Here is a 24,284-nt window from a genome sequence, read left to right as displayed (position 1 = left end):
CGGCAGACTGCCACTTTTAAGCATCTATCTATTTACTTACTAGTATCGCCACCCGTTTTCCCTTGTCCTCTCTTCACCCGACACCCTCCCAATTACACTTCCAAACTCAAACTTGTCCCTCCCTTTAAACATAGTTTCACTCAGTGCCAACACATCCATCTTTCTCACATACTGCTTCTCTTTTTACCCTCCTCTGTACCACATCCATGCATATTAAAAGACCCAAGCCTTAGGGTACCGGTTGGAAAACTCCTCTCAGGGTGCCTTCCTGTCTAAACTGTAATAAGCCTTTTTCCAAATCCATAAATGCCCCAAAAAACATCATCTTTTCCTAAAGCTTTCTCACATACCTGGTTTACCACAAAAATCTGATCCATGCAACTACCTGTCCTAAAAGCACACCGTTCCTCACCAATTACTCCCCCTGTTCATCTCCTAATCCTCTCAATCAAAACCCTCCCACAAGCCTTCCAAAATACACTCACGTTTGTCCCCCTTCCCCTTTGTAGCAGAACTATACATGCATTCCTCCAGTAATCTACCCTCTTTAACCACTTCCATACGGTGCCGCATACGTAGGCGGCATGAGAAGCAAGTGGATATGCGGGGCTGCCATATCGGCATCTTGATTATATTTATAGTAGTTGCCCCTGCATATTGACATACTCTCTAAACTGTCTTCTTCACATTTTCTATGGTTATCAAAATTCACGGGTGAAAGAGAGAACGATCGATATAAGTGGTGACAATATTCTATGATGCGAGTATTATTACGACACATCGTACGACTGGCAGATAATGCTGCCCGCGAGATTTTGGCCCGGAGTGAAGAGGTTAAGACAATCATTACACAACCTCACCAGCCAGTCCACTATCACTATACCTCCCTTTTTTAGACACTCCTCATGACACCCATCCAACTGAAATGCTTTACCTGCTCTCATGATTTATATATACATATACCAAGACTTTTCCCCCTTACAAAGGAGGTAGCCAAAAAGGAAAAGGCATAAAATCATTCCTACCCATTCCATCCCTGAATACACTCCACACCCCTCCACCCTCCCTCTTATCTTAGCACCTCCTGGATGACGTGTCATCCCTGCACCTTGTCCACTGCCCTGGGTCAGAAACAGTGTCGCAAGACAGCACATCTACAGCAAGGTCGCTTCATTAAATCGGCAACCCCCCCTCTCCGTCCCCCCATTGCATAAAAGGAGAAGATGGGGAGAATTCCCTTTGGGCTGCTTCAAATTTTGCTCACACATACTACCTCACCCCCCATCCCCGCACCCATTCCACCTCATACATCACAACATCATCCATATACAACCATTCTCCATTCACCCCTGTCTTCTGTCCTTCCTCAACAGACATTCCCCTCTTCCCCAAAGCCTCCTCCACCCCATCCATCCACCTCATCCTAGGACGTCCCCTCGTGTTCACCCCTCCACATCTGCCTTCCATACCTCTTTTACTAGTCTTTCTTCACTCACTCTTTCCATCCTAATACTCCTTCATCAACCCTATCTCCCAACCCCCTTTCCACCCATGTTCTCCTCCTCATCTCCTCACTCTATCTAGCCTAGTAACCCCTATCATACTTCTCAGACACCTTATCTCAAACACATTCAAACTCCTTCTCTCTTCCTCTCTTATGTTCCATGTTTCTGCCCCATACAGTGCTGTTGGCACAATCACTCCTTCATATAGTCTCCTCTTAGCATCCATTCCCAAATGTCTATTTTTCATTACACTTTTTAATCCACCAAGGCATTTACTCGCTTCTCTCAATCTACATTGATTGTACATACATATACTACCAAGCCTTTTTTCCCCTTACAAGGGAGGTAGCCAAAAAGGAAAAGGCATAAAATCATTCCCACCAATTCAATCCCTGAATACATTCCACACCCCTCCACCCTCCCTCTTATCTTGGGACCTCCTGGAGTGATTGCGCCAACAGCAATGTACAGGGCAGAAACATGGAACATGAGAGAGGAAGGGAGGAGGAGTTTGAATGTGTTTGAGATGAAATGTCTGAGAAGTATGATAGGGGTTACTAGGCTAGATAGAGTGAGAAATGAGGAGGTGAGGAGGAGAACAGGGGTGGAAAGGGAACTGGGAGATAGGGTTGATGAAAGAGTATTAGGATGGTTTGGACACATGAGTGAAGAAAGATTAGTAAAAGAAGTGTGAAAGGAGTGAATATGAGGGGGCGTCCTAGGATGAGATGGATGGATGGGGTGAAAGGAGCTTTACAAAAGAGAAGAATGTCTGTAGAGGAAGGGTGGGAGAGGACTGAAGATAGGGGTGAATGTTCAAGGGTTGTGTATAGATGATGCTGTGATGCATGAGGGGGAGTGGGTGGGGGATGGGGGGTGAGGAAGTATGTATGAGAAAAAAATTGATGCAGCCTGAAGGGATTTCTCCCCGTCTTCTCCTTTCCTGTATGAGGGGGACGGAGAGGGGGTCGCCAAATTTATGAAACGGCCTTGCTGTGGATGTGCTGTGTCTTGCGACACTGCTTCTGACCAGGGCAGTGGACAGGATGCAGGGATGACCCGTCATCCAGGTGCCAAGATAGGAGGGAGGGAGGATGGTGGAGGGGAGTGGAATATATGGGAAATAAAATGGGTGGGAGTGATTTCTATGCCTTTTTCTTTTTGGCTATGTATGTATGTATATATATATATATGTGAGAAAGCTATATTTCTCATTACACTATTTAATCCACAAAGGCATTTACTCGCTTCTCTCAATCTACATTCTACCTCCACCCCCACTCCTCCCTTTCCTGTCACATTCGCACCCAAGTATCTGAAACTATCCACTTCGTCCAGTTTCTCACCCTTAATGCTCACTTCCAGCCTACTGTCACTCTCTTCCCTTGTACATCTCATCACCTTACTTTTGCCCACATTTATCTTCAGCTTCCTTCTTTCACACACCTTCTCAAACTCTGTCACTAACTTTCTCAATCCCTCCTCTGAACCTGCTACAAGCGCAGTGTCGTTGGCAAACAACAGCTGGCTCACCTCCCACTTTTCTCCATTTTCTTTAATCATCTCCAACCCATGACCCACTACCCTTGCATTCACCTCTCGCACCACCCCATCCATGTATGTATATATATATATATCACATATACCAAGGCTTTTTCCCCCTTACAAGGGGGTTAGCCAAAAACGAAAAGGCATAAAATAATTCACACCCATTCCATCCCTGAATACACTCCACATCCCTCCACCCTCCCTCTTATCTTAGCACCTCCTGGACAACGGGTCATCCCTGCACCTTGTCCTCTGCCCTGGGTCAGAGGCAGTGTCACAAGACACAGCACATCCACAGCAAGGCCACTTCATTAAATCGGCGACCCCCCCTCTCCGTCCCCCCATGCATAAAAGGAGAAGACGGGGAGAAATCCCTTCGGGCTGCTTCAAATTTTGCTCACACATACTACCTCACCCCCCATCCCCGCACCCATTCCACCTCATGCATCACATCATCCTCCATATACAACCATTCTCCATTCACCCCAGTCTTCTGTCCTCTCCAGTCCTTCTTCAACAGACATTTCCCTCTTCCCCAAAGCCTCCTTCACCCCATCCATCCACCTCATTCTAGGATGTCCCCTCATGTTCACTCCCTCCACATCTGCCTTCCATACCTCTTTTACTAGTCTTTCTTCACTCATTCTTTCCACGTGTCCAAACCATCCCAATACTCTTTCATCAACCCTATCTCCCAACTCCCTTTCCACCCCTGTTTTCCTCCTCATCTCCTCATTTAAGAACATAAGAAATAAAGGAGACTGCAAAAGACCATAAGGCCTACACTAGGCAGCTCCGTATCCATCACCACCTGTCGTCCCCATCCATAAAGTTGTCTAATCGTTTTTTAAAACAACTGATAGTTTCAGCGCTTACTACGTGGGAGGATAGCCTAGTAACCCCTATCATACTTCTCAGACACCTCGTCTCAAACACATTGAAACTCCTTCTCTCTTCCTCTCTTATGTTCCATGTTTCTGCCTCATACAGTGCTGTTGGCACAATCACTCCTTCATACAGTCTCCTCTTGGCCTCCATTCCCAAATGTCTATTACTCATTACATATACATATATACAAAACACCACCATATAGGGTATTGGCTGCATGTTATTGTGGCAAAGTAGCATGCATTTGATACTTTAGGGTCTATATGGGGCACCCCTATGGACCAGAGCCACACATAATTTTGTCTGTGATAGAGGAAGTCTCTGCTCTTAAAGAAATGATGACACTTTTTTATACAGCAACTGTCACTGTTATGCTGTCCCCCAACCCCTTGTTGCTGTCCGGTACCATTTCTCTGAATATTCATTTCCTTTTTTCACCTACCCTGCAGTGGGGGGAAAAATGCTGCCACCAAGTATTCCCACTTGAGTTGCATGAGGCGACAAAATACGGGACGGGGATAGGACTAGGAATCCTGCTATGTGTAGGCCCAAAGGGGACATTCCTAAATAAAGTGAAGAGGGTCTACGAGTTTTCCAACCAGTACCCTAAGTTTTGGGTCTTTTAATGTGTGTGGATGTGATACAGATGAGAGTAAAAGGGAAGAGATAGGCAGTATGTTTGTGAGAAGAAAGATGGGCATGTTGGCATCGAGTGAAATTATGGTGAAAGGGCGGGGAGACTGAATTTGGGAGTGTAGTTGGGAGTAGAGGACAAGGAAGAGAAGTGGTGGCTATACTGGTGAAGAGATAGGTGTGTAGTGGATTAGAAGGTTTCTTCAAGGTTAATATGGATGAAGGTGAAGCTGGAAAGGGAGATGTGAGATTTTGTAAGTGCACATGGGCCTGGTAATGAGAACAGCGTAGAAGGGAGGCTTTTTGGATAGATTTAAACAAGTGCATAGAGGGATTAGGGAGAAATGTCAATGTAGTGGTGTTGAGAGACTTTAATGCTAGGGTACGAAAGGAACCAATAGAGAGTGATTGGGAAGTATGGAGTTCCAGGAAAAAATCGTAGAGGAGAGTTAATGGTGGAGATGTGTCTCGAAAGAGAGTTGATGATAGCAAATACAGTGTTTAGGAAGAAAGTCAAGCATAAGTACACATGGGAGAGCCCATGGGATTGCTCCCAGTCTTCTCCTTCTCTAGATGAGGGGGGTTGTTGAATTAATGAAGTGGCCTTGCTGTGGATGTGCTGTGTCTGGCGACACTGCTTCTGACCCAGGGCAGTGGACAAGATCCAGGGGATGACCCATCATCCAGGAGGTGCCAAGATAAGAGGGAGGGAAGAGGGTAGAGGGGAGTGGAGTATGTAGGGGGATGGAATGGGTGGGAGTGGTTTCAATGCCTTTGTTTTTTGGCTACCTCCTGTGTAAAGGGGAAGAAAGCCTTTGGTATATATATGTTGAAAATCCTAATTTTCAGGATGACATCTGACCAACGATACAGACATTTAATTTCAAAATATCAATAATTATTATCAAGAAATTTCAATATTTCAAACAATAAAACTAAAGAACAGCCAAACACTTACCTGGCATTCGCAGGCGGTCCAGAGTGAGGTATAGTGTATCTCTTGCCTGGGTAAGTAAAATGTTATACTGGCCACGCATTTCTGAAGACAAAGCCTCCACACTTCCATCTTTCAGCAACTCTTCTGCTTGGTCTTTGTACAACTGAAGAAGATTGAAATCATTCAGTACAAAGGACTTAATAAATACAATGATAGATTGATCACTCGGAAACCAAAATTCTCCCCATAGATTATAACTTTAATATATGTAGTTTTATGCTAGAGCTCTCAACCCTACTGACCTAGCTCCTTAAATCACAAAAGCAATACCAGTTGAATGTAACACACAAATTCACACTATTAGAGCCCTAAGCAAACAGGGAAGTCCCTCTCATCCCAATTTTACCGTCATCCATATTTCCACATATGCAAAACTCTCTGCTCTACTGTGAATTTTCATCTCATCACTTGCAAATATTTCCACTTCTTCCCTCTCTCACCCCATCATCTCTCATGACAACCTTCCCATCATGCCCACAAACACTCCATCCAGTACAAATACATGCCTCTTCCCTTTCACTGACATACCACCCATCTGTTCCTTTTTTACTCCATAATACATAAATGTGCATTCAATGACCCAAGTTCCATTCCCTGCTTATGTGGAGAACTCGAACTGGGTATTCTGCTACCTGGTCAACCCCTAGCTGGCCAAGTGGGTTAGTGTAACTACTTGTGACAGAGGTTGAGATGACACCAATTTGAACCCTGTAGTCAGCAAGTTGAGCCAAGAATTCAATTAGACTTCTGTAAGTCCTAGGCTCCTGATGGGGTAGGCAGGTGGGGGGGTGCAATGTTAAACTTTATCAATCATTTCACAAAGGTTTTTGTTGGAATCCTCCTCCCAGGTGGTTGTATGCCTGGACTTTGCATTTACCTATTCTAAGTTTAATGATTCTAGAGCTTGGACATGACATTCAATCAATCAATCTGTTGCCCCAGGTGTCTCTTACAGGAGAACCAAGGCTCCCAGGCAACCAGCCATTACCTTTAGATGGCCAAGTTGATGTACTGTGTTGGTGTTTATAGACTGATATTGTGGGGCAGTGCAGTATAAGGTGTTCAGTGTCTTCTGTGTGGTTATGTTTATTGCAGCTTGATTCTGTGGCTAGGGTTCTGTGTTGGTACTGATTTAACCACTTTAGTATGACCCAAATTCTTGCACACAGCAACAGCTGCCATATGTAATATACATCACACTACTCACGTAAAATATAGTCACTGCTGCATTACTTGTTACACAAAACACAATCAAACCAGTTCACAGAGTACAGGGGTAATTCATGTACAACTAAAAAAGAAATATATTATCAAGATGCCGACGCCAGCCTCCTGTACCCACTCGTGCCTCATGACACTTATGGAGGCTTTATTGTACAGTGGTTAAGAGCTGGAGTATATTCTGAAAACAACTGTCAGAATGGTTACTACTTCTCTTGAAAGGGATTTATCTTTGTTTTGAAAAAGGTTTGATGGTCTGTCTTGAGGAGATATTTTTGTGTGGATGTATTGTACAAACAATTCTACAACAAAACCCAACACAACACACACCCATATCATTGAAGAAACAAGAAGGAAAAAGAAAGAGGAAAAAAGCAGCAAAGCTGCACTCTGCAAACACCTACTAGCCACACCCACCTTACACCCCCACCCATGCTACACCACTCGCCCTAACCTCACACCTCATCAGCAAAGAAGAGGAAATTGGAGGTTTGCTATACATCACAACCATCAAACAAATATTCACAAAAATTTAAATCCCCCGTCCTGTAGTTTAAGTTTTTATCTTTCTGTTGTAATATATTTGGTTATTCTTTATGGATTTTTGTAATTTTTTGTTTCATTTGAAACATGCTCTTTATTGTCTACTAAAAAAAAAAAAAAAAAAAAATCTTATCGTTTTTTAATTTATGAAACCTGAATTTTGGAGCATTTCTAGTTTAAAAGAAGTCAAAAAATGCCAATATCATACCAATTTATAAAGGAGGAAATCTGGAAGACCCAACAAATTACAGACTGGTTTCCCTTACAAGCACGGTAGCCAAAATGTGAGTTTTAAAAAGTGGATGGATAAAACATCTGGAGAACAATATACTAAATCGGAGACAATTTTTTATTTAGACAGGGAAGACCATGACAACAACTTTCTAACCATATACCACGGGCCACTTCCCCTTTATATGGGAGGTAGTCTGCCAAGGCACACATCTACTCTTATCCACCACCCATAATTTCCCTCTCAGCTTAGGTTTGGAAAAAATGATAAAGAATGACCAAGTGGAATAATCAATATAATGATTCATTGAAAACCTATTATTTGGACTGGAGAAGTGCCTGTATAGTTCCTCTTTACAAGGGAAAAGGGGACAAGTGTGAATGTAGTAGTTTCAGAGGGATTAGCCTGTTAAGTGTAGTAGGGAAGGCTTATGGGAGGATCTTAATTGAGAGGATTAGGAGAGGAACAGAAGGAGTAATTGGTGAGGAACAGTGTGGATTTAGGACAGGTAGAGGTTGTGTAGATCAGATCTTTGTGGTAAGACAGATATGTGAGAAAGCTATAGGAAAGGGGAAGGATGTTTTTTTGGGCTTTTATGGATCTGGAAAAGGCTTATGATAGGGTAGACAGAAAGGCACTGTGGGAGGTTATGCAGATATATGGGATAGGAGGAAAGCTTCTGGGAGCTGTCAAGAGTTTTTATGAGAGTAGTAGAGCTTGTGTCAGGATTAGAAATGGAGAGAGTGAGTGGTTGGAAGTAAAGGTGGGACTTCGTCAAGGATGCGTTATGTCGCCCTGGCTGTTCAACTTATACATGGATGGGGTGGTGCGAGAGGTGAATGCTAGGGTAGTGGGTCAGGGATTGGAGATGGTTAAAGAAAATGGAGAAAAGTGGGAGGTGAGCCAGCTGTTGTTTGCGGACGACACTGCGCTTGTGGCAGGGTCAGAGGAGGGATTGAGGAAGCTGGTGGCAGAGTTTGGGAGAGTATGTGATAGAAGAAAGCTAAAGATAAATGTAGGTAAAAGTAAGGTGATGAGATGTACAAGGGGTGAAAGTGGCAGTAGACTGGAAGTGAACATTAAGGGAGAGCGACTGGAGGAAGTAGATAGATTTAGATACTTGGGTGCAAGTGTAGCAGGAAAAGGTGGAGTGAAGGTGGAGGTAGAATGTAGATTGAGAGAAGCGAGTAAATGCCTTGGTGGATTAAAGAGTGTAATGAGGAATAGACATTTGGGAATGGATGCGAAGAGGAGACTGTATGAAGGAGTGATTGTGCCAACAGCACTGTATGGGGCAGAAACGTGGAACATAAGAGAAGAAGAGAGAAGGAGTTTGAATGTGTTTGAGATGAGGTGTCTGAGAAGTATGGTGGGGGTTACTAGGCTGGATAGCGTGAGAAATGAGGAAGTGAGGAGGAGAACAGGGGTGAAAAAGGAGCTGGGAGATAGGGTTGATGAAAGAATATTAGGATGGTTTGGACACATGGAAAGAATGAGTGAAGAAAGACTAGTAAAAGAGGTATGGAAGGCCGATGTGGAGGGAGTGAACATGAGAGGACGTCCTAGGATGAGGTGGATGGATGGGGTGAAGGGGGCTTTGGGGAAGAGGGGAATGTCTGTTGAGGAAGGAAGGGAGAGGACGGAAGACAGAGGTGAGTGGAGAATGGTTGTATATGGATGATGTTGTGATTGCATGAGGAGGAATGGGCAGGGGGGTGGGGGTGGGGTAGTATGTGTGAGTAAATTTTGACGCAGCCCGAAGGGATTTCTCCCCGTCCTCTCCTTATATGCATGGGGGGACGGAGAGGGGGGGTCGCCGATTAAATGAAGCGGCCTTGCTGTGGATGTGCTGTGTCTTGCGACACTGTTTCACAGGGCGGTGGGCAGGGTGCAGGGATGACCCGTCATCCAGGAGGTGCGTGGAGTGTATGTAGGGATGAAATGGGTGGGAGTGTTTTTATGCCTTTCCCTTTTTGGCTACCTCCCTTGTAAGGGGGAAAAAGCCTTGGTATATGTATGTATGTATAAATTATACATACATGCATATACCAAAGGGAGGTAGCCAAATTATGATTCAGTTTAACAATGTGAACTCTTATCGGAGGCTAGGACAGTGCCCCTTACAAAGACTTTGTAGCATGGAATTTAATAAACCATGATTTGGTCCAATTTGCTGGCCACAGGGTTTGAAATACTGGATATGCTGTGTAACATACTTTACTACAGATGATGCATTAACCCCTTCCATACGGTGCCGCACACGTAGGCGTCATGGACTTAGATCTCGGTGGCAGCAACCAATGCCAGCCGTAGACGTGTCGTAATAATACTCGCGTCATAAAATATAGTCACCGCTTATATCGATCGTTCTCTCTTCACCCGTGAATTTTGATAAACATAGAAAATGCGATTACAAAAGAATTAGAAAGAATGTCATTATGGAGGGGCGACTACAATAAATATAATCAAGACGCCGATATGGCAGCCTCGCGAATACACTCGCTCCCCATGACGCCTACGTGTGCGGCACCGTATGGAAGGGGTTAACATTAAATATCAACTAAATACAACATACACTCTTCCAATACTATCTTACCATTGCTCTTTGGAATGAGGCTTCAGGACTCTTGACTTCTCCAAGAGCTTGAATAGCTTCTTGCTTCTTATTTGCTGAAACAAGCCTCAGGGCTGAGAAATATTTGCCTTCCTGCTCCACTTGTTCACGTTCTTTGCAGGTCAAATCACTGTTGCCACAAATTAGAGAGGAAAAATCTTCAGTACCAGTACAAATACATTTGGTAATCATAAAATACAAAGTGTAAGACCAGTACCAATGTTAACCTCTTCAATACGAGTCAAATTCTCGCATGCCTAATGTACAATGCATGACACTACTTGCATTATGAAATATAAAGTCACTGCTGTATTACTAGTTCTTTCACTCCAAGTATAAAGAGAAAAAGTGATCAAACTAGTTCATAGAATTCAGGGGTCACTCATCTACAACTATAAAATAAATATGATCAAGACACTGACACCTGCATCCTTGTGATGCCTACATAGGTGTTATCATATCAAAGAGGTTAAGCAACAGGAAGTAACACTCAATCCCTATCTAAATATAAACAATGAAATATGATTATTTTTATGACCATCGCGCAAGGATTCGAACCTGCGCTGTACATGACGACAAGAGGCCCGCCATGACTATACAGTGCAGGTTCAAATCCTTGCGTGATGGTCATAAAAATTATCTGATTAATGTCACTGTCCACTAGCGAATTCCTCGTATAAACAATGAACTTTAACCATATTTCTGAGGAACAACTGCACTTCTACTGTACCTCTGGGAAACAAACATGCGATTCTTTGGAAGGATGCTGGAAATATTGGCATCAGGACGTTGGCACATAGAGAGAACTTGACCCCAGTAGTGATTTGCTCTTTCCTCCAACGCAGTCACCTCACTTGCTGCACTACCATCCTCCTTTCCCAGATTTGCCTGTTTATTCCATTGAGATGAGTTTAAGTGTCAAATAACAATTCATAGAAAACTATCTGAAAAATTAACTCCAGAAATTTTGACTGCGGGTTATTTGTAGCTTCATATAATGTTACAATGAAATTTAATAAACTAACCCAATGAGAGAAGCATCGAGCCAGATGAGCCATCATGGCCAAATCAATTCCGTGATTCCCCACAGCTCGAATTACTTCCAAACCACGCTGTAAAATTCGACGCAGCTTTCCTAGATCCTGTCTAGCACGACTTGTAAACAGAGTATAGGCTGTGCTCCACCACTCGCATTGTGCAGGTGAGGTGCAAACTGAAGAAACCACAGTTGGAACTGCAGCTTTAGCTGAAATGGTAAAAATAAAAGTAGTGTTCCATGGCATGTTACATTACGCACGTTCTGTAGGATAAATTTCAATCGAGCAGTTGACAATACTGAGTTAGACAACACTGTGTGAGAATGTTATATGTTTGGAGTGTTTGTGTGAGGTTGTGTAATGCATATTTGTGGTAATAAGTTTGTGATATTGGACAGTAGCATACCCACTATTCACCTTCACAATGTTGGCAGATTGCTGTTGGACACTAAAAAGGACTCCCCCAGAAGCAAATTACACTTGAACATCACATATTTCTCAATTTGGCAAGTTTCATTGATTTTTCCGCCTCATTTATTGGTTATAACTGTTTAAAAATCAATATGCTATCACAGAAAAACTGCCTGATAGAAAATTTCTGAAAACATATTTGAAATCATCAGAAAAAATTCTATCAAGATAACCTCCTTTTGCTTGTGGGACATGCATTTTGATAAATTTTGTTAACCAGTGAAACATTGTCCTCCTACCCATTGCTCAGACCAGAATCAATGCAAGTAATACACAGTATCTCCAATGCAGGGGCTGACTGCCAAAGCTAGTTTACATGTACCACCTTATTTTGGGGAAGCAGTGACACAGTCCTTCCATAGTTGAGACCGATAACAAGAGCTGGTTCATCCCCACTTGATACCTATTACATACCCATCTGACCCTCAGTCCTTCTACTTGTACATACCATATACCAACACCTTTTCCCTCTTACAAAGGAGGTGGCAATATTCCACTCCCATCCCCCACCCTCCCTCCCTCTTTTCTTGGATCCTCCTGGATGACAAGTCATCCCTGCATCAGAAACAAGACACTGCACGTCCACAGCAACACCACTTCACTAAATTGCTGACCCCCTCCTCTGTCCATTCATGCAGAAAAAGAGAAGATGGGGAGAAATCCCTTTGGACTGCATCAAAATATCATTTAAACATACTCACCCACTCCCCCCATCCCCAACCCACCCCTTCCATGCATCATAACATCATCCATATACAACCACTCTCCACTCACCCCTACCTTCTGTCTTCTCCCATCCTTCCTCAACAGACATTTCCCTCTTTCCCAGTACCCATCTTAGCCTCATCCATCCATGGTTGCCCCCTCGTGTTCACTTTATGCACCTTTGCCTTCCACACCTCTTTTACTAATCTTTCTTCACTTATTCTTTCCATATGCCCAAACCTTCACAATACTTTTTCATCAACCCTATTTCCCCACTCCTTTTCCACCCTTAAGCTCCTCCTCGTCTCTCACTCTATCCAACCTAGTAACCCCTACCATAATTTTCCGGCATTTCTCTGAAACACATTTAAACTATTTCTCTCTTATGTTCCATGTTTCTGTCCCATACAGTGCTGTCGGCACAATCACTCCTTCACACAATCTCTTCATAGTATCCATCCCCAAATGTTTATTTCTCAAAATTCCAACAAAAATTACAATATATCTTACTAGATGTTGTGGTGCGATGACAGAAGACAATTGCTGCAAGGAATGCCAGAAGGTCAAGATGGCACATGCTCTCTGGAGCACCACTATTCATATATGTTGAAGAAAACTGTAGTCCGTCAAATAAGGGGAACGAGTAATATGGCTGTGGTTCCTTGGAGTTGACAGGGACTTGCCGCAAACAAAGCCAAACCAGCTCATTTAGATTGGCACAAACCATCACGCTAACAACTGGAATGAAAATATAACTTAACAGTTTCCTGATGTGGTAAGTGCGCTTCAAAATGTGATTACATTACATCATGCAGGGCTATAGGTTATGTAATGTGAAATCAGCACATTATTTTCATCAGTGTCATTATTTTCTTAATTGTATACACAAAGTAGCATGCAGATGATACTTTAGGTCTATATGGGGTGCCCCTACAGACCAGAGCCACACATTTCGTCTGATTGTGGATGACTCTGCTCACAGAGAAATTATGAAACTTTTATTATACTACTACTGTCCCCCAACACCTAAATTTCATTTCCTCCATTTGGATCGTAAGAGGAGAGAAAAAAGGGACGGGGATTGGGACTAGGCATCTTTTTCCATGTAGCCCCACAGGGTACATTTCTAAAAAAAAAAGTAAAGGCATAAGAGGGTCTAGGAGTTTTCCAACCCACACCCTAAGGTTTGGGTCTTTTAATGTTTGTGGATGTGGTACAGATGAGAGCAAAAGGGAAGAGAGAGGTAGTATGTTTGTGAGAAGAAAGATGGATGTGTTGGCTTTGAGTGAAACAAAGTTGAGAGGGAAGGGCGAGTGTGAGTTTGGGAGTGTAGTTGGGAGGTTCTCAGGAGTGAAGAGAGGGCGAGGGAGAGAAGGGGTGGCTATACTAGTAAATGAAGAGATAGGTAAACATGTAGTGGAGTGGAAGGAGGTTTCTTCAATGTTAATGTGGATGAAGGTGAAGCTGGAAAGGGAGATGTGGGTTTTGTAAGTGCATATGGGCCTGGTAGTGAGAAGAGTGTAGAAGAAAGGGAGGCATTTTTTGGATAGATTGAAATGAGTGCATAGTGATTTGGGAGGAATGTCATGTAGTAGTATTGGGAGACCTAAATGCTAGGGTAGGAAATGAACCAATTGATGGAGTGGTTGGGAAATGTGGAGTTCCAGGAAAGAATCGTAGTGGAGAGTTGATGGTGGAGATGCGTCTAGAGAGTTGATGATAGCAAATACAGTGTTTTGGAAGAAAGTCAAGCATAAGTACACATGGGAGAGGGTAGTGGATGGAAGGGTGGTAGATACAGCATTAATGGACTATGTAGTGGTAGATAGGGGTATTATAGGAAGAGTTAAGGATGTACATGTTCTAAAGGGAAAGAGTGGAGGAATACCAGATCATTTTTTGGTGGAAGGTAAGTTGAGAGTGGAGGATAGATGGAGAAAGAGGAAAAGGACAAAAGGTAGGGAGGTGCTTCGAGGGAACTCTTTAAATGAGAAAGAAAAGGAGTACAAGAAGAAGCTGAGAGAGTGGGAGGGAGTGAAGGATAGAGTAGAGCTAGGAGTGGAGGAATGGGGATGGTTCAAGGAGGGAGTCACAAAGTGTGCAAAGATGGTGTGTGGAACAAGAAGGATGGGAGGAAATAGAAGGAAGGGAAGTGAGTGGTGGGATGAGGAACAAAGAAGGTTGTAGAAAAGAAGTGAGCTTTCACAGATTGGTTACAAAATAGGACAAGGGAGTCATATGAGAGGTACAAAGAAAAGAGAAGTAAAGCAAAAAGGTAAAGGAGGAAAAGAGGAGAGCAGCTGTGAAATGGGGTAAGAGTATGACAAATTTTTGAAAGTAATAAAAAGATATTTTGGAAAGAAATTAAGAGAGGAAGAGGAGGCGAATCAAGCAGAGAAGAAAAGGTAAAAGGTGCAGATGGAGAGATTATAATGGAAGAGAAGGCAGTAGGAGGAAGATGGGTAGAGTATTTTAGGGAGTTGCTAAATGTGAAGGAGGATGGGGAGGGAAAGATAGATGCTGTGGGAAATGTTAAGAAAATGACCGTGATGAGTGACGAAAATGGAGGAGAAATAAGGAAGAATGAAGTGAAGGCAGTTGTTAAGATGATGAGAGCAGGTAAGGTACCTGGTCTGGACAGAAGAAGAAGAAGAAGAAGAAGAAGAAGAAGAAAAAAAAAAAAAAAAAGTGATGGTGGACTGGCTAGTGAGGTTATTTAATGTTTGTTGGAGAGAGGGTAGGGTGCTGCAGGACCGGAAGAGTGCCTGTATAGTTCCACTCTACAAGGGAAAAGGGGATAAGTGTGAGTGTAGTGGTTACAGAGGGATTAGATTAAGTGTAGTTGGGGAGGATCTTCATTGAGAGGGGGTAATTTGTGAAGTGTGGTTTTAGGACAGATAGAGGTTGCGTAGATCAGATTTTTTGGTAAGACAGATATGTGAGAAAGCCATAGGAAAAGGTAAGGATGCTTTTTGGGCTTTTATGGATCTGGAAAAGGCTTATGACAGGGTAGACAGGAAGGCACTGTGGGAGGTTATGCAGATATATGGGATAGGAGGAAAGCTTATAGGAGCTGTCAAGAGTTTTTATGAGAGTAGCAGAGTGTGGCAGGATTAGAAATGGAGAGTGAATGGTTTGAAGTAAAGATGGGACTCTGTCAGGGATGTGTTATGTTGCTCTGGCTGCTCTACTTATACATGGATGGGGTGGTGGGTTAGGGATTGGAGATGGTTAAAGAAAATGTATTAAAGTGGGAGGTAAGCCAGCTGTTGTTTGCAGACGACACTGGGCTTGTAGCAGGATCAGAGGAGGGATTGAGGAAGTTGGTGACTGTTTGAGAGAGTATGTGAAAGAAAAAAAAGTTGAAGATAAATGTGGGTAGAAGTAAGGTGATGAGTTATACAAGGGGTGAAAGTGGCAGCAGATTGGAAATGAGCATTAAGGGAGTGACTAGAGGAAATGGATAGTTTTAGATACTTGGGTACAAATGTGACAGGAAAAGGTGCAGTGGAGGTGGAGGTAGAATGTAGATTGAGAGAAGCGAGTAAATGGCTTGGAGGATTAAAGTGTAACGAGGAATAGACATTTGGGAATGGATGCTAAGAGGAGATTGTATGAAGGAGTGATTGTGTCACCAGCATTGCGTGGGACAGAAACATGGAACATAAGAGAGGAAGAGAGGAGTTTGAATGTGTTTGAGATGAGGTGTCTGAGAAGTATGATGGGGGTTACTAGGCTGGATAGTGAGAAATGAGGTGAAGAGAACGGGGGTGGTAAGAGAGTTGGGAGATAGGGTGGATGAAAGAATTTTGGGATGTGGACACGTGGGAAGAATGAGTGAAGAAAGACTAGTAAAACAGGTATGGGAGGCAGATGTGGAGGAGGTGAATATGAGAGGGCGTCCTAGGATGAGATGGATGGATGGGATGAAGGGGGCTTTGGGGAAGTGGGGAATGTCTGTTGAGGAAGGATGGACGAGGATAGGGGTGAATGGAGAATGGTTGTATATGGATGATGTGATGCATGAGGTGGAATGGGTGAGAGGATGGGGGGTGAGGTAGTATGTGTGAGAAAAATTTGACGCAGCCCTAAGGGATTTCTTCCCGTCTTCTCCTTTTCTGCATGAGGGAACGGGGAAGGGGGTTGCTAATTTAATGAAGCGGCCTTGCTGTGGATGTGCTGTGTCACTGCTTCTGACCCAGGGCAGTGGACAAGATGCAGGGATGACCCGTCATCCAGGAGGTACCAAGATACGAGGGAAGGTAGAGGGTGGAGGGGAGTGTAGCGTATTTGGGATGGAATGGATGGGAATGGTTTTTATGCCTTTGTTTTTGGCTCCCTTCCTTGTAAGGGGGAAAAAGCCTTTGGTATATGTATGTACTATGATGCAAAGAAGCTGGGGGTATAGAGCAGATATCTATGAATGATGTTTTGATGCAGCCCAAAGGGATTACTGCATGAAGGGACAGAGATTACCACTGCTGATGAAGTGAAGCAGCCTTGCTGCATTGCTTCCAACCCAGGGCAGTCAGTGGGATACATGGATGACCCATTATCCATGAGGAGCTAAGATGAGGGAGAAAAGTGGTGGATGGGAGTGGGAGGGAGGGAGGTGAGAGAGGGAGAGAGGGAGGGAGAGAAAAAATAAAAAAGTGTGTGCATGATATAACTTACCATGATCATATTCCTTAATACGAGATGCTTCTGGATAGGAGAGGGGGGCTGTGATGAACTGACTGTCATTAATGAAAAATCCCCTTTCTCCTTTGTCTGCAGCTGCTCCAAACACAAGTCTATGTATAGCTGACCTTGTGTCTTTATTGCTACACTGTTGCTTCACCTGGACAGAAAATTGGATTAATAATGTTTGAATTGATATACAACATTAATGCCCACCCTATAAACTACCTTAATCACTCACTCATAAGTCAGGCCATTTAACACTAAAATTATTCAACAATGTAAAATGTTGCATAGATAATTTGCCTGTTGTATTGTTCCGTTGCACTAATGCTAGTTATAAACAATTTTTAAATCTGTGGGTAGTTACACAATATGAACTCAATATTGACAATATTTCAAGCACGGACTTCAGCGCTGGTTCAGGGATTTTCAACTTTGGGGTAGACACATCACGATAGTGTCCAAAATGAAAATAATAGTTAAATCTATGGGAACATTCATAAAGAGACTCTCCACATCAAGCAAGGCAATATGCTTGCTTGAGTCTAAACCTTTTAAAAGCTCCAGAAAATCAGACGAAGAAACCACGCTGTACCTGTCTGGAACGGATGGTGTCAGAAGGGTGGAGAGTCTTTTGGCCAAGGAATATGCAGGGGTGGGAATCTGACTGATGATAGGACGTAATGGGTTACCTGGCTTATGGTTTTAATCATTACCATACATGTATCCAAGATCATAATCTCCACTTAATAGCAGCAGTTTGATATCATCAGTTACTGCATTCATGGATTCAATAACTTTTATTTACCTTCCTACACATAAACTATTATATGTATTAATTCTGTCTTGAGAATGAAGTTGTGTAACTTCAAAACGGTACTGAAATATCTACTAGTTTGACTGTCCTGCCTCAGTGTTGGAATGTCCTCTGCTGATCTTCTACAGAGATTGCCTCTTGAAATACATTGCCTTGTTCACAGTATTGAACAAGTTAACAAGAAAATTGTGAGTTGTTATCATGCTATGATATACAATATATATGTTTCACTGTCATTTTCTTAGTGACTCCCAATGCAACCAGCTTTCCTCCACATATAGCAACTCCTTAAAATACTCTGCCCATCTTCTCACTGCCCCTTATTCCATTATCATCTCTCTATCTGCACCTATTAACTTTTCTTCTCTATGTGATTCACTCCCCTTCCTCTCTAATTTCCTTCCAAAAATATTTTTATTATTTTCAAAAATTTCTACCATAATCTTACCTCATTTTACATCTGCTCTTCTTTTTCCCTTGTACCTCTCATATGTCTCTTGCCCTATTTTCTAACTAGTCCGTGAATGCTCATTTCTTCTTTTCTACAACCTTCTTTGCTTCATTATCCCACAATTCCCTACCCTTCCTTCGATTTCCTCCCATCCTCCTTGGTCCACACACCATCTTTGCCTCCACTCCTAGTTCTACTCTATCTTTCACCCCTCCCACTCCTCTCTCAGTTTCTTCTTGTACACCTTGTACTTGCTGTAACATAGGTTATTAATTACACTTCTCATGTGTATTCCATACATACAGCTATCTTTTGTAAATATATAAAAAAGATGGCCAAAACAATTAGTGATACATTACTTGTGAATCTCTCACATACCTAACTACCAACAACTTGCTCAATGAGGGGGTACTACATTGAGAGGGAAGTGGAAAATCAACTTGCTTGAGCCTGGCCTATATTGGCTGCAGCTCATGAACTTTCAGCCATGGCTGTACACACAATTTATAAGGCCTCCCCCAGCTAACATGTGAGTTGGCCAGCCAAGACATGCATTCACCCTTTACTCACCTCATACATTTGTTTTCCCTTTCATTTTAGCTCCTTGTGGATGAAGGGCCCAATAGCCAAAGCTTCATTACATGGTGACCCTCCCTCCTTGTTCACTCACAAGTACTGGGAGAAGATAGAGAGATCCTTCCTGGCTGCATCAACTTCTCATCCATGCACTATCATTCTCACATCAATATCTTGCCTTCTCCCTTCCCTGCTAAGACATTCCTCCTTTTACCCAAAGTCCCCCTTCACATCATCATCCATCTCATCCTTACTCTTCCTCTCAAGGTCTCTTACCTTGTTCAGAAATTTAGATTTCTCTATTTCATCTTTACACAGCCCATTGAGTGTATGTGTGGCCTGAGACATACGATGACAGGCTAATTTGTACCAGTGTTGATCTCGACCACTTGCTTTGGCCTGTCTGCCTGTGTCATTTGGTGGGTAATGGCAAGCATGAAGCAACAGAGCCCCAATTGAAAGGGTCTGGTCCTGATTCATGACATCCTGTAAAGTGAAAGAGATATGAAAAATATGTAATCAAAGACATGAATGTTACAATGAAGAAAGGTCCATTAGGTGGTAAAATCATGACAGAATTATTACAAACCTTATTGGTAGGATGAAGGAGTACAGTAGCCATGTGAAGGTAAAGCTGACCTATCAACAACTGACCAACATTTGAATCCTTTCCAATAATTTCTAACCCACCGTTCAATTTCTCGTCAAACCTGCAAAACAAATAAACATTATCTGAGGAAACTACAACTGATCATACTTAGGTAGAACTATCTACCAAGAGGATTTTTAGTCTTATACTGGAGTTAGCCAGCCAAAGTATTCACCCACCTGCAACCCATCCCACTCCCATTTGTTTCCATTTCATCTTAGCTCCTCATGAAGATCATCACAGTCTGCCCCTGTCCGATTCCAAACCAAGAGGATGAGGAAACACATTCAAAGCAGGGCCCTTCCTCTTTATTAACTTAACGACATTCCCTCCTCATCCCCTCATGCATAGACAAACAAGATGCTAAGTCCCATTGGGCTGCATTAATTTATCGTCCATAGATAAGCATTCTCCATCCTCACCCATCTCTTACCTTCCCCCCTTTCCTGCTAAAGAGACATCCCCCTTTTGGTTGAGGCCCCCTCCAACCCGTATATCTATCACATTCTCAGTTTTTCCCTCTAGTTCACTCCATCCACATCCGCTTTCAACACTTTTTGCTAGTCTTTACTCATTCTTTTAATCAATTTGTTAACCCTGGTCTCTTGCAGAAGACCAGATGCCCCCAGATATCCAGCAACAACCTCCAGACAGGACAATAAGTCACTCAGGGAATATATAATATATTGTTGTCATGGGAATGTTAGCGTGGTGCATTGTAGTATGAGGTGTTCTGTGTGATGGTTGCATTTGGAGCAGTGTCAAGATCTGACCAGGCCTATTCCGTAAATGCCTTGGTGGATTAAAAAGTGTAATGAGGAATAAACATTTGGGAATGGATGCTAAGAGAAGACTGTATGAAGGAGTGATTGTGCCAACAGCACTGTATGGGGCAGAAACATGGAACATAAGAGAGGAAGAGAGAAGGAGTTTGAATGTGTTTGAGATGAGGTGTCTGAGAAGTATGATGGGGGTTACTAGGCTTTTTCCCTTTACAAGGAAAGTAGCCAAAAAACAATGGCTCCCACCCATTCCATCCCCACACACTACACTCCCACTCATCCCCCTCCCTCCCATCCCGGGCTGCCACAGATGATGGGCCATCTCTGCATCCCACCCACCACCCTGGGTCAGAAACAGTGCCACAAGATACTAGTATTACAAGAAAACTCCCAAATATAAATTCCAATTTGATGGAAATATACCATTCAGATCTCAAATGACCTTTGTGGTATGTAAGCAAAACAAATGTGTGTTCACAAGGCCAACATGTCGTGTCAAATTAATTGGTCACATGAGACTATCAGAAGTCTCATGGATTTTCCCCCCCTTCTTTGAGTCCACACTGGTTAAAAAACAAGCATCAAGATGAGTGTCGCAGAGGTGGTTAGTTTCAAGGAAACATCATAAAGAAGGAACAGTTGAAGTACAAAAGTAGTATCATTCCTCTGAGTAGATCTTACTCCAACATAGTCAAATGATGGGTGGCTCTGGTCCATAGGGGGAACCCAAAAGCTGCTAAAGCATTACCTGCACACTACAATGCAATCACTATGGTATGCCAACGAGCAGTCAAAACCCAGTATGACAACTAGAAACTAGAAAAGGGAAAATATAGACATCCTTATTAGTCAATTAACATGTACCAACTTTGTGCATAACAAATATGAAAAAATCTTACTTGTGTAGTGCAAGAACTGCCTCAGCGATAGCACACTGAGAAAGAAGAGCAGTACTGCTACTGGCAGCAATGGTAAGGTAAGTTAAACGCTCCAATGCTGCCAAATAGATTGTTTGTGCCTCCGAGTCCTCCTCCATTTGGCCATTTTTCATGTAACTCTAGAATGTGATAAAAACATTACAATTTCCCAGTCCCAAAATTCTACAATACATATAATTTCTTTTCCCCCAAAATATGGGGTTGGCTGAGTGAAAGCAAGACACACCCAACACATCCAATTATAAAGCCAATTGTTGTCCCTCCATCTGACTTTTAAATGAAAGATCATCTGTTCCCCACCAATCATCTTGCAAGATCATTCATTCAAGATCATCATTCATTAAGTTCCTCACTATATACAAGTAAAACCATCTAACTTATAAAACTGAAGCCAAAGTATTAAGGCAAATCATACCTCTGTGACATCACACAAGGCCTGATACCATTCCCTTGAGTCTGAAAATGGCCTAAGGGCTTCAACTCTTTTGCTGTAGTCATAAGCCATTTTATAACGTCCACTCTCTTCTGCACCCCATTCTTCATACAGTCGTACTAACCGAATTTGCAACCGAATATCTGTGGGTCTTTCTTTTATTTCATCTGTTCAGAAAATAAAAATAATATAGCACAAAATACTCAAGTAAAAAATAAAGAACATAGCAAATTGTTTCAACATAAGTTTTCATTCATTAAATATTAGACAGTACTGTACCTAAAAAGAATTTTTCAAGGTCTTTCTTATCAGCATCTTCTGCCACTGTTAGCAAAGATTCTCTTAATCTAATTACACTGTCATGGTGGGGAAATAAGCGTTCTCCTTCTTCAACCCAATGACGACGAACATCATTGTCACACTTCACCTCGCAATACAGATCACAAACTGGAAAATAAAAATATAGGTCAAGAGAAAATACATCTGAATGAGTCATTGAGTATGAAAAAAAACTATATTCTTCCTTTCCACTTAACACTGAATAGAGGAAAACACTTCTGAAGAATATCTAATAAATATGCTAATCAAGTTCAGACCATCAGTTCATAAAATTAATTACAATGGTTTCTACAATCTATAAAAAAAAAAAAAAAAAATCCTGTTACACTTACTTTTGGTTACAAGTTCCTTTTTGTAGCCCAATTCATATGCCATTCGGTATGCCCCAACTGCTTTATCTTTCTGGCCTTGGGCTTCATAAATCTGTCCAAGAATATGATGGGCCTCTATTGCCCTTGGACGTATAGTTAAGAATTCGCCTAAATAGCGACGAGCACAATCATATTCACATACATTGAAGTACAGCTTTGCAATCTGGAAGCACCGTTTCTTCCTCTGTAAAAGAACAAACATTAAAGGATGATAATTTTGAATGGAGACTTAGGACCCAATATCTCAAAATTACCCCTAGTATGTAATTTACCAGCAGTAAACAAAGTTCTAAAGAACAGCCGTGTCAACTTTCATCAATCTGTTTCTTTTATGTGCACCAAAGAACAAGATCCCATGGACATCCACACCTAAATTAACATAACCATCAAAGGAGATGCCCACAGGTGGCACAAACTTTTAAGGCCAAGGCTATTCCCACTGTGACAGTACAAATAACGAGTTCTATATCTAAGACAGAATCTGCTTTATATGTGTGAATAACAGACCAGAACAAAAAAGGCAATCCAATTGATAGCAATGTGATTCGTGCAAAGGGAAAAGCATTTTATGACAGAGTAATGAGTGATAAAGCTAGCACGTGCAGAGGCACCAGTGCAGAACCAGACCATCCTGCTACCAGCCAGTCTGAATTTTAACAAGTAAAGGATGGTATGACAGATTCGAGAGGCAGTTTTCTTTGTACAATTTGAAAATGTGCGGGGAATCAGGTTCAGCAGATCAGATTTTGACAGCTACATTCCCTGGCGCTATGAAAATAATTGAAGATAAGGAATACAGGCCTGAGCAGGTATGGAAAATAGATGAAACAGGCCTCTTTTGGAAGATGCCTGCCAGGACCTTTGTTGCCAAGGAGGAGAAGAAAGAAGAATGCGGCAGGGTCCAAAGCTGCTAAGGACCAATGCATGGACAACCAACACAATCACTATTGACTGGTTCCACCACTGTTTCTTGACGGAGGTATGGGCATACCTACAAGAGCAGGGCCTCCCAAACAAAATCCTCCTGCTCCTAGATTATGGTCCAGGTCGCCCAGTGTCACTTGATGGAATATGCAATGCTGTTGAGGCTGTGTTTATGCCGCCAAACACAACCTCCCTCATACAGCCTCTTGATCAGTGTGATAGCTGTCTTCAAAGCCTATTACACACGCAGATGCATGCAGAGGCTTCACGCTGCATTGGATGCAAACCCGGACTTGAGTGTGATTAAATATTGGAAAAAATTCAGTATTGCTGACTGCCTCTCAATTGTGCAGGAGTGTCTTATGAATTTGTGCCCTCAGAGAGTCAATGGTTGTTGGAGGGCACTGTGGCCAGAGTGTGTGCGTGATTTCACAGGCTTTGGTCCTCAGGGGGAGGTTAATGATGCCATGAAGATGGTGGAGCTAGCTAGGCTAGCTGATGGTGAAGGGTTCAAGGACATGCAGATGAGGGAACTGGTTGAAGAACATGCCATGGCATAAATGATAAACTGTTAGAGATTGTGCAGTGTGAGGATGAAGAGGAAGACAGTGTTGATGAGGCTGATCACCCTCAAGCTCTCACTCTTGAAAAGCTGGGGGAAGCAATGAGGATGAGGAAGATAGTGTTGATGAGACTGATGAGACTGAGGGAACTGGTTGAAGAACATGCCATGACATAAATGATAAACTGTTAGAGATTGTGCAGTCAGTGAGGATGAAGAGGAAGACAGTGTTGATGAGGCTGATCACCCTCAAGCTCTCGCTCTTGAAAAGCTGGGGGGAAGCAATGAGGATGACAGCACAACTCAAACAATTATTGTATGACATAGATCCATCAATGGTGAAAGCATTGAAGGTGATGAGCAAT

The 24,284-nt window shown here is 42.6% G+C and overlaps 1 protein-coding gene across 10 annotated transcripts in view; it reads right to left on the bottom strand.

The window, feature by feature from the left end:
* Positions 1-24,284, bottom strand: part of LOC143036394 (E3 SUMO-protein ligase RanBP2-like) — a 216,592-nt gene that overhangs the window by 177,539 nt on the left and 14,769 nt on the right. For all 10 annotated transcript variants that reach the window (XM_076203695.1, XM_076203701.1, XM_076203703.1 and 7 more), the window contains exons 2-13: positions 22,395-22,617; positions 22,003-22,170; positions 21,706-21,890; positions 21,252-21,409; positions 19,511-19,631; positions 19,198-19,407; positions 17,069-17,234; positions 12,905-13,132; positions 11,207-11,427; positions 10,912-11,069; positions 10,164-10,311; positions 5,533-5,674 (exon numbers count right to left, since the gene is read on the bottom strand). In XM_076203695.1, the coding sequence (XP_076059810.1) occupies positions 5,533-5,674; positions 10,164-10,311; positions 10,912-11,069; positions 11,207-11,427; positions 12,905-13,132; positions 17,069-17,234; positions 19,198-19,407; positions 19,511-19,631; positions 21,252-21,409; positions 21,706-21,890; positions 22,003-22,170; positions 22,395-22,617 (2,128 nt within the window). The remainder of the gene's footprint in view (positions 1-5,532; positions 5,675-10,163; positions 10,312-10,911; positions 11,070-11,206; positions 11,428-12,904; positions 13,133-17,068; positions 17,235-19,197; positions 19,408-19,510; positions 19,632-21,251; positions 21,410-21,705; positions 21,891-22,002; positions 22,171-22,394; positions 22,618-24,284) is intronic.

This window comes from Oratosquilla oratoria, chromosome 20 (genome assembly GCF_046742065.1).
Source record: "Oratosquilla oratoria isolate Oo_2021 chromosome 20, ASM4674206v1, whole genome shotgun sequence".
NCBI lineage: Eukaryota > Metazoa > Arthropoda > Malacostraca > Stomatopoda > Squillidae > Oratosquilla > Oratosquilla oratoria.
Note: the sequence above shows the minus strand (reverse complement) of the source record. Positions and strands in the feature narration are given on the sequence as shown.